Source organism: Puma concolor, chromosome C2 (assembly GCF_028749965.1).
Source record: "Puma concolor isolate L17-30 chromosome C2, mPumCon1.1.hap2, whole genome shotgun sequence".
NCBI lineage: Eukaryota > Metazoa > Chordata > Mammalia > Carnivora > Felidae > Puma > Puma concolor.
Window position 1 is genome coordinate 6,544,402 of NC_141675.1, and position 11,149 is coordinate 6,555,550.

The 11,149-nt window shown below is 47.2% G+C and overlaps 1 protein-coding gene across 3 annotated transcripts in view; it reads left to right on the top strand.

Annotated features, from left to right (window-relative positions):
• ACVR2B (activin A receptor type 2B) overlaps positions 1 to 10,881 on the top strand; it is a 40,248-nt gene extending 29,367 nt beyond the window's left edge. For all 3 annotated transcript variants that reach the window (XM_086720461.1, XM_086720460.1, XM_086720459.1), the window contains exon 11: positions 770 to 10,881. In XM_086720461.1, coding sequence (XP_086576587.1) covers positions 770 to 964 — 195 coding nt within the window. In that variant the 3' untranslated portion in view covers positions 965 to 10,881. The remainder of the gene's footprint in view (positions 1 to 769) is intronic.
• The last annotated feature ends 268 nt before the right edge of the window (positions 10,882 to 11,149 follow it).

Here is an 11,149-nt window from a genome sequence, read left to right on the forward strand (position 1 = left end):
GCACCCTACCCTACATACCATCAGGGGTCAGGCTGTTGAGGCCAAGTTCAGCTGCAGTGCTGCCTCCTGGAACCTCTCAGAAAACTGAGACATGGGGAGATGTAGGCTGGGCCAGAGCCCATGCCTTCTGCCTCAGTCTCCCAGGGCAGACATGCTGGGGTGGCTGGTCCAGTTCCCTGATGAGGAGCCCGAGGCCCAGAGAGGTTTCGGGGTGGCCTGGTGCTGGGTAGGCCAGAGTCCCTGGATGTGGGCATTTGCCTTTCCTGGCACCACTCAGTGTGAGCCAGCATAGGGTGTCACGCTACATGCCCTGGACTCTCAGGAGGGGTCCAGGGGTTGTAGGAACTTGGGTGGGATGAAGCCCTCCTGTGGTCCCCACTGTGACTGAGGCTGCACTGTGGGTCTTTACATGATTTGGGATTCACATGGATTTTGTTTGAATATCACTGCCCTAAGGCAAGCAGCTGTGTCTGTCCCAAGAGGGGCCTGGGTTCCGCCTCCCCCCCCCCCCCCTCCCCCCCGCCATCCTATGTTGAGGCTGTGGAGGGAGGCCAGTAGGGTCAGGATGGCGGCTGCTGGGTGGGAAGGCGTCCTGATTCCTGCGGTCTCCCCCGGGCCTCTGCTGGTTGACCTGCTGCTGGGGCTGGGACCAGGGGGCTCTGCCTGACCCTCGGTCACATCTCAAGTTTGCCCGTCCCCCATGCTTTTCTTCACTGAGGGGCACCGTCAGTAACAAGGCTGTCCTCTCCCTCTCCCTGCCGACGTGCAGGGCCTGGCCCAGCTCTGTGTAACCATCGAGGAGTGCTGGGACCACGACGCGGAGGCTCGCCTGTCTGCGGGCTGCGTGGAGGAGCGCGTGTCCCTGATCCGGAGGTCGGTCAACGGCACTACCTCGGACTGTCTTGTCTCCCTGGTGACCTCCGTCACCAACGTGGACCTGCCCCCTAAGGAGTCGAGCATCTAAGCCCAGGACACGAGTGGATCTGAAGAGGAAAGGAAAAAAAAGTTGTGTTTTGTTTTGGAAATCCCGTAACACCAACAAACACATAAAATGCAGCTGCTATTTTACCTTGACTTTTTATTATTATTATAATTATTATAATTATTATTATTAATATTATTTTTGGGATTGGATCAGTTTTTACCAGCACATTGCTCTACTGTATCGCAAACAGCGGGCACGTCAGCAGGCGTTGAGGTGCTGAGCTGTGAATGCAGAACCAGCGCCATGCTGAAGAGCCTCAGCCACCTCCTGTCCCTTGGGGTTCATTTTTCCCGCTTTCTCTTTGTCTGTTGTCTCAGAATCTGTGACACAAAGAAACCCATCTCCTGTCTTAGGAAACTTAATGCTGCAAACTCTACCTGGAGGAACCTTTGAAGACTGTTACATAAGAACACACCTTCCTCCGAGGAGGACTCTCCCCCTGCCCTCACCCCCTTCTCCGCTCCCTTTTATTGTTTCTCTCCCTTTTTAGACAGCGAGTTTAAGAAACAGCAGACGTGTCTTTCACGGATTAACGGGTGTTGCCCTGACCGAGGCGGAGCTGGGCTGAGGATGCGGATGGTTTGGACCGGAGTTGGACGGGGAGGGCAGAGCTGGGGATGGGGTTTGGAGCAGAGCGACACTGGACTCGGGCACACCCGGAGCAACATCCTTTGCTAGGAGGCTGCTTCTCAGGTAACCAGGAATCGAGGGGAAGGACCGTGTGGAGGCCGCGCGCTCACAGCCAGAGCGGGGTCTGGAGAAAGCCTGAGAGCGGGTGCGGCTCTGACCCGTTTTCTCCCCCTGCCTCGGGCTGGGGCGCTGGACAAAATATTTTCTCTGCCCTAATTTTAAGGTTAGGTGAGGGTAGAAATCCTCATGCTTCAGTGACTACGTTCTTCTTAAGACGATGCTGTAAATACGTGTAATGGAGGAAGAAGTTAAAACACAGGGCTTCCTCCCGGAACAGTTCAGGGAAATGCCCACGGGGTGCCCCGCACAGCCAGGGCAAGAAGATTCCCTGGGTGGGGCTGCCACCTGAGAGTCCTGCGGCGCTGGCTCTGCCCTGTGTGGTGACACTGCTGTCCCTTTACGTGGCTCGTGCGCACGGCTTTCTCCAGACCCCTCGAAGAGGTGCATATTCTAAGAACCGTTTCTCTATTATGCCATAACCTTGCTCTAGTCAGTGAATGTTCCTAATGCTGCTGTTTCAACATTTGAATTTTTTTAATTTATGAAACATGCAAATTTTTTTAAAAACGAAACACACGTCCGCATATACACACATGCTTTGCTATGTGGCTTCCGAGGTTTAAATTTTGAAAAGTAAAAAGAATGAAAACTTCACGACCACAGACCACCTCAAACCAGAAATACCTCAGAATTTTCTACTTGTGTAAGTTTTATTATATATTTTATTAGTTGTGTTGTCTCGTAGTAAGTATATTTTAATGTAAGTTGGCTTTTATGACAAGGAAGTTTGAAAGAAATAGAGAAAAAGAAAAAAAGTTTGAGTCTTCTAGGGAGTGCTACCATTTTTGTTTGATAACGCCCTCTTGTAAATAATTGTCATCAGCTGTCGGTTGGCCGCCTGGGCCGTGTGGGCATTCGTCACTCTTGTTTGCGAAGGCTTTTCCCTCTGGTTTCTTGAGACTTTTATTTAAAAACTGGATCTTTTTCATCCTGAGGGTAGGCGAGTTGGTGAGGTTTTGGGGAGAGGTTGACTGGGGTGAGAATGGGAGAGGGGTGCCTCCTCTTGACTGACTTGGAGGTTCACATCTTTCCCTCGACCCGATTGGTCAGTGTTCAGAATGGCAGGTAACCCCACTTTCACTTGGTTCAGACCGTGGCCCTTAGACCCGCTTGAGGTAATTTTCCTTGGGCGGCAGTGATAGCGGAGGGGGCGGGCAGCACTGCGGCGACTCGGGGCAGCCTGTGACGGAGCAGCGTGTCCAGAGTGGTGAGTCCTCGCTGCGGCCTGGGGTTGCGGTCTGAGAGCACACGCTCCCCACTCCGCACGCCGTGTGCCTCTGGGGCCTGCCACTTGGTCGTGTCCTTTGCTCTGCGTGTTTGGGCACAGGGTGCTGTGGGAGGTGACTTTGTGGCCCTCCCAGAGCTCTGTTTTTGCTTCATGGGCCAGGCTGTGAGCTGGCCAAGGTGGTTATAGGGACAGGTCTTTTGTCGTCGTCGTTGCTGTTGGGTTTTTTTTTTTTTTGGTAAGCTGTGTTGTCTTTTTTTTTTTTTTTATTATTATTCTTTTCTTTTTCTTTCTTTTTTTTCTTTAAAAACTATTTTGTGCTGTGGTATTTTTCTTCCCTCGGAATAATTTTTAACAGCAAAACCGGCCTTACAGCAGTTGCTTTTCTTTTCCACTTATTTCTTTAAAAAGCTTTAAAATATTTATTGAAAAGTGCCATATCTAATTTCTTTAGCTTTCACCTCAGGCAGTGCATCTCTACTTTTCCGGCATCTGCTTTTCACCCTCAGAAACCAACAAACCGCTAACGTATGTAGCTGATTCACTCATTCTAGCCAGTGTGGGACACGAAACCCCTGCCTCTCCATTTGTTTTCAGATTTTGTCTGGGTGAGTTTTCTTTCGTGTACCGGCTTGATCCTTGTAAGAACCAGTTTGGGCCTGGCCGTGAAGGGTTGGGCCGTAGCCCAGGCGTGGGACCTGCTGGTCAGGACGCAGTACAGACAGGGCAGGCCTTCCTGTTGGCCTACAGGCCTTTTATCTGGGTGGGCTCCCTCTTTGCTGACCCTGGGCTCTGCTGCTGTGGTGGCTTTGGGGTCCTGGCACCAGAGTGAAGTGTTGAGATGGTTCCTGTCTGGTGGGGGGGGGGGGTCTCGGGGGACCAGTTCTTCGGGCTTCAGGCTGCCTTTCCCTCGTGCTGTGTCGTAAAACGTACCCATCAGGCAGTATCCCTGACTGCTGCCGATGGCAGAAGAAGAAAAAAGATCTTTTTCCGGGGCACGCCCCTCGGAGCCTGGGTGGGTCTTTTGCCTCAGATAAAGTGTCTGCTGTCATGTATCCTTTGGGGAGCGAACCACTTAGAGCTCTGGTTTGTGTTTCTCGGGTTGCAGGGCCTCTGCCTGTGCTCTTTTCCACAAAGATGTCACGCAATGTCCACTTCTGGGGAGCTCAGAGAACCATTCCCCCTCACCCCCCGAGCTCTTGTGGAGACTGGTGGGAATGGAGTCTGGCATCATTTTCCCTGTCTGTGGGAGAGGCTGCCCCATCTAGGGTGGGAGGGTGGCCAAGTCAGGGGAGAGAAGTGGCCGAAGATCCTTGCTCCTTCCTTTCTAGTGTTCTTCCATCCACACAGGCTCCTGGCTGTAGGCTGCTCTTTGGGGGAGAGTGTATTATTCGAAAGCACACATGATCACTGGGAAGACATCCTGAGCCAGAGAAATACGGGAATGAGCAAGAGGAGGAGGAAGCAGGGGGGGGGGGGGGGGGGACAGAAGCCACTGTGTCACAGTGTCCTGCAAAGAACTCTTAATGATGGGCCAGGAGAGGCCCTGGACACAGTCCTTAGGGACTAGCATCATCCAGGTTTTCTCCTGGGACCATTGGCCCCTCACAGGAGTCCTTCGAGGGAGCTACTCTGTGAGGGCTGTAGGTGGAGCCTTCTCGGGAGGAAGGGAGGCGGGCTGTCAAGGCAAGTGATGAGCATCTCCGGCCTTCGTTGTTTAGCATGGCTTTCTTGTCCCATTGGTTCTGTAGGTGTAGTGCCTGGAGCGATCAATGCTGCCTGGGGAGGGGATCCCCGCGTGTGCTGGCTGTGTCTGACCCAGAATTCCTCCTGTCTAGACGTGGGCATGTGTGTAGGACAATAGACGTCTTGTTCAGCTCAGAACATCTTCAGGTGGCTTGAGCCTCCTGCTGATGTATTCTCAGCCCAGTGAAGGATCTGTCCTCTCCAGGCCACTGAGCTAGTTCCCTCCACTGCCCCTAGGGGCCAGGCCATTCTTTTGTCAAGCTTGTCATGTCATGTTTTAGAAAGCAAAGCAGGTGTTCCTGCAGTTCTGCGAGGTTACCTTTCTCTCCAGTTGCCATGTTCTTGCTCCTTGCTATCCCTACACTCTGCACTGAGCGCTTGGGCTGTGTGTGGGGGGTTTCTTTGGTGGGAAGCCCAGCTCTGTGTGTGTGTGTGTGTGTGCGTGTACGTGCGTGTGTGCATACTTGCTGTGTGTACAGCTCAGAAAGCCTGTCACGTGGTCCCTGTGCTCTGAGCCATGAGGGTAGGGAGGCGGCTGTGCCATCTGGAACAGGAGGACCGGGTGGCCCTCTTGCAAATGGAATTCTGCCTTTCTTAGGATGCAGTGTAAAGTTCTCAGCACATTGGTAATATAAGGATTTGGTGGTTTTAGCAATACAGTAAGCATGTGTTAAGTTATATAAGGTTTTAGAATGGGTACTAGAAGTCGAACAGCCAAGTGTTATTCCTCAGAACTTGGCTCACTAGATGAGTATCTGAATTGGAAACCATTTCCCAGGAGTTAACTTCGTTTGATCCTCAGTCTCAACTATTTCAGTAGCCTTCTGGGTTCTTAATGGCTCATCTTTGGAAAGCTGGCCAGACCCAGTTCACATTTCAAGGGCCTCCTAGACCACATCTTTCCAAGAAGCACAGTCAATTTACTCGTCGACACCCCCACCCCACCCCCCATCCAGGGTGAGCATCGAGAAAGGAAAGAGGGCAAAGGTGGTTTTTTCTTCTCATTTGGGTGCCATGAATTCCTTGGTTAATGGCTGTTTGTAAAAGCTAAACTAATAAAATAGTAGCTAATCCGTGTTCAGCCTAGTAATGACGAGTTTAAGTCTTTATCAACAGTGACGTTTTAGGTCAAGAAACGGGCCCAGTAATGCAGCTGATGAACTATTTATCTTCTCAGCCTAGATCTAATAAATTCAGGGTTATATGCATGGTTGTTTCAGTAAGATTCCTGATAGTTGATTTGTAGCCAGCAATCCACCTATGAATGTATCCCAAACCTTTAGAAGGCTTGGAATAGTTTTTTAAGATAACGATTTAGTTTTGTAGCAAAAAGAAACTGAAGTTTAAGATGCACCCACCCACCACCCCCCCCACCCCCGCCTGGAAATTAATTCAGTTGACTCAGCTTCCTTTTGAAAACAGTGGGTCCAAGAGACCCATAAACTCAGCAAATAAAATTCCAAATTATCTAGAGGGATATTTTGAATCTTCCTATTTTATACTCATTTTGGGTCCATTGTAAACTTTGGTTTGGACAAGATTTTGAATTTAAAGGATTTACCACTGTTTAAATTTTACCAAGCTTTTACATTTTTGTGACTGTATCTTCCAGGTGTGAATGAAGCAGGACCTTTTGACTGTGGTCCTCCACGTATCCCTGTAGTGCCAAAACCAGTGATACTTTATTTGCTCCTGTGGCAGCTTGCAGAGATAAATACAAGTGGTTTTTCCTCACAAATTAAAGTGCATAGTCTCTAAATGCCAGTGTGTGGTGAAGGGCCCTGTGCTGCCCTTCCTCTCCGGGAGTGTCTGTGGACTGTCTGGGGCCTCCGCAATTCTGAGAACCACTGCATGCCAACCACAGGACCCTAGAGAAGCATATGCTTGGGCACATGTGTGTATGCAGCGGATTATCCAGACGTGGGCCCTTCTGGACATCTGTGGGAAAGTGTTACATTTATTTGCAAAGTTTACATTTTTGAGCTCACAGTTAGGAGAAACATGACCCATTATTAGCTAATGCTTTTTAGGCAGGTGAGGATGGGTTTGTGTTTGGTTTTTTGGTTTTTGTGTGCGTGTTTTTGTTTTTGTTTTTGTTTTTACAGATGGATGAGTTCTGTCTCGAGTTCTGGGAACTTCTGATGTTGGTTGGGCATGGGATCATTCTCTGTTTCTCCCAATCACATTTGCATCGGAATGTTGTTAGGTAGCGTTGTAAATAAAAGAATAGGTTATATGATAGAGATATGACACTTGAAATTTTACTTTAAAAGATCTATAGCTCTACATATATATTTAGTTATATCACCTGACAGATTCTTCTGCACAGTGTGGAGATTGTTTTATACCACAGATTATTTTTATAAAGTCTAGTGAGTTTGATGCGAATGGTTTTGTAATCAGAGTAATGAGCTTTACCTTTCAGGATAAATATACACTGGAGTGTGGGTGGTGCGGGGCTTTTACCTAGTGCTTGTATGGACTCTCGTGATACACTGGCAGATGGGAGGCCATTCGCTGGGTCTTGTTTGGCTAAAACCCCGCTTGGGGCTGTGTGGGACGGTGATGCTTTGGCTCAGCTCCCTGCAGATTGGGAGGCGAGAGCCTGTGGTATGTTTTACATTTGTGCTTCCTCCTGAGATACCTTCTGAACAAAGGGTTCTGGGATTAGAAATTAGTTTGTGCGTTCCTGCCGTCGGATGTAGTCGTATGAGGGTGTTTTGAGGGACAGAAATTATATGGGAGTGCAGATTGGGGCGGGTTGGGATGAATAAGGTTCAGGCTATAAACATTTGAAATGAGAGTTTGGGGATTTGAGTAATCCACAACACTGAATTATGCAGGACCAAATTACCCAGTTTTTAAGACAGAATTTCCAGTTTAGTAACTACTCAGAAAAGGAGGGTGTTGTGTGGATGCAGCAATCAAGTTAAATGGGGAGCTGCCAGGCACATTGTGTCCTCTCTGGTCGGGGCCTCCTGGACGTGAGAGTGCTTGGGGCAGCTCCCTGCTTTCATCAAGCGAGTCACAGCCAGGAGCCCTCCGAGGAAGCTCAGAGCCCTGTACCAGAGGGCACCTTCTAGCTGTCACTTAGCCCTTCTGCTCTTCCTGCAAAGGTCAGCACGACTGCCATGGTTATGGATGGTGGTCTTCATGTTAGCCTTTTTATTTTGGGGTAGAATGTGGGTGGTTATTTGGGTGAGGCTTTTGATGGGGATACGGGGAAGGTGAACAATGAAGCTAATCTTCGTATCGCCACTGCCACTTCTGAGGCTCAGCTGAAGGCCTGCTCCCCAGACCCATGCCGCTGTGCTCAGAAGTACATGGATTGGGACAGCTTTGTCAGGAGCATCCCTAACGTGCCATTTTAAACCAGCTGTATTTTTATTCAGTCTGGTTCAGAGTGAAGTTTTACGCTCTACCCCTTTTCTACTCGGAATAAGTTTAGTGTCAGCAGGTGCAGTAGCGTGCCAGGAACTGACCCATTGTTCCTCTCCCTGTTCCCCATGAAAGAACGTTTCTCTGTTCTCCAGCCACGCGTCTCGGAATGTAATTCTGTTGTGCCTTGGTTTTTGTCACCTGCCTCCCCCCAAAAGCAACTGCTGTAAGCTTTTTTCTACTTGTCTTTTCTAGCCCGAAACCCCACCTTTTTCCTTTTTCCCAGCTGTAATTTCTGGATGCAGTTCTGTGCTCCAGGTATTGTAAGAACCAGTTACCTCAGACCTCATGTTGAACAGTGTCACCATCTGGGTCCTCTCGGTACTGCAGGCTTGTAACATCACGCACGCAGGAACCCTGCCAAGTATGGGCACTTACTTGTTTTAAAGTTAAACTCTTCCCAAGGACTGAAAGAGGGGCTTCTGGCAAGCTCTTCACTGCACTGTGGTGGGATGGGTCTAGAGTGTCATCTGAACGGTGCTTCCTGGGTTCCTCTTTGAATTCTGCCATTTTCAGTATTCTTGTGTCTGCATAGGCAAAGTGATTCAATTGGCTGGTCTTGCACACAAACTAGTTCCAAAGATGACCTCTTTGTAACACATTTCCAGTCATTAAAACTCAAATGTAGAACATTCCTTTAAATGGCAGGATTAAAAAACCCACCATCCACCACTGTGCATTTTGGGAAGATGTCTGTAGCATATGTTGCTGTGAAATTAGGCCTTGCGGGATATGGCTGTTTGTCATTTTGATGTATTTTAAATAAATATATATATATATATTTTTAAAGAGCCTTTTTTACCAGTTCAAAAAGTTTAATTAACCAGCAGTCACCACATCTGAATTCTTGTCTCTGGGGCATAGATGGCAGACCAAGATTAAAAGTGGTAATTCAGCCATACGAGCGTGGGCTGCCTGCCTGGGCTGTCCTGCTGACCGTGGGATGCCAAGGTCAGTGTGTTCCCGGCGGGTTCTGATCAGCCCTCGAAGTGTTTGGTCTCTGCCCTGGTCAGCGGACTGTTGACTTCAGTCCCTGCAAGTGCTTTACTTTAGCCCAAGTGGGGTTTTCTCAGAGCACTGCCACAAGCTAAGTGTACGTTTAGCCAAATAATTTCTCCATAAGGGAAAAATGCGCTCATTCAAACGTTACCAGCGATGACAGAAGTGAGAGTAGGAAAGATTAGGCAACATCTGTGTTTTGATTTGGAAAGTGTCCAAGTCCCTGTCGAAGGCTGGCTGAGAGCCAGTGATCATCCAGAGAGATGCTTAGGAGACCCCACCTGGAAGTGTTCAGACCTCCTGTGAGTGGAGGGATTGTTAAAACGCCAGCAGCTTTTTCCCCCCGTTTTTTTCCCCTAGAATTCTGTAAAAATGCAAAGAAAATTGAGTGGTACTTAAGAATTGAGGGTGAGGGTTACCGCAGAATAGAAGCATACTTCTAGATTTCAGTTCCATGCCACAAATCCACACAATGCCATTTTTCAACTGTACAAAAGAATCTGCTTATGAATTTGACATGATCTTAACAGTAGCATCAAAGGGCCGAATTTTTCACCTGTTAATATTTTTTCACATTTGTCCTTGAATCTGATAACTTCACAGTACTGTAAATTTAACTTACCTTGAGTTTGATGTCAATTCTTGTGAAAAGAGCTTCTGCATGTAACAGACACACAGTTAAAGAACACAGCAGAATACAAGATTTGCAGGACCAGTTTTGGAACCGACAGAAAATGTCACCTCTCATTTGCCATCTTATGTATCAGTTTTACCAGCTACTTCTAAATTTGTACATTATTTGTAAGGAAAAGAAGGAAGATCCTAAGGACTTGTCTAACTTAGTGGAGAATGTGTGTGTTGGGTTTAGGATGGATAGCAAAGTCTTACTGAGCTGTGTTATCTAACTTGTATATAACAATTGTAATTAAAAGTTTGGATTCACCTGTTTCTTGCAGTTTAAAACAATGAATAATTACAAACTCTGGAAATGTGACTAGTATACAACTTAAGGCTGTAGAAGTGAGGAAGCTCTTCAAGTGCTAAAAATAAAGATTTCTAGTTTTTGGCTCAAATTCAGTAAGTACTGTTTGTATACCAGGATATGTGAGATGTAAATGTAATAGGTCACTTTCACCCTTGTAGCTATAAAATAAAAAATTTGTAGAACAGAAATAGCTTGTACTACTGAATTAACAAAAAGTTATACTAAAGTATCATGTTTAAAATACACACACACACACACACACACACACACACACACACACACACAGAGTTAAGCTTGTTGCTGTTACCCTGTCTGGATTTGAAAAGTGTGCAGACTTATATATACACACACATATATATATATATATAACACACACGCATATACACACGTATATATATTATATACATGCACACATCTAAAATGGCCTAAAGCAGACATCCATGTAATTACAGTTGCAAAATGAAGACATTTTGGAAAGAACATTGTATCATAGTTCATTCATTTGCAGTGGATCTTTGTTCCTTTTTACTGTGGTAATTTTAGAAATGAGTGTCAAGTTTGAAATTAGATCTGCTAAGTTGGGGTTTTGCTGCTTGAACTCTGCACTGGGTCCTCAAATAAACCGATGTGAATGTAGTTTTTTCCCCCTGTGTGAAGAAGCAGCCACACCCCAACAGAATAGGAGGAAAAATCTAGAGCTATTTCAAGTTTTATCTTTTTGTATATGAAAATAAAATAATAATAATTAAACTACCCTGTTGTCTCTCTTAATCACGTGGCAGGGGATTGAGGTTTCTTTTCATGGGGATTAGAAATAAATATAATGGTGTTTTCCACTTACAGAGCTGACTCAGAAACACCCCTGTGAGTTCCTGTGTGGTACACGTACAGTTGTTAATGGTTGCGTACGTAGTCTACCATGGTCCTGTGGTACTGGAGCTCGGCACGGGTCTTCATTTCTGCCCTTCAGAAGCTCAGGACCTAGTTGGAGACACTGTGGGCTTCTAAATGGACTGTCCTG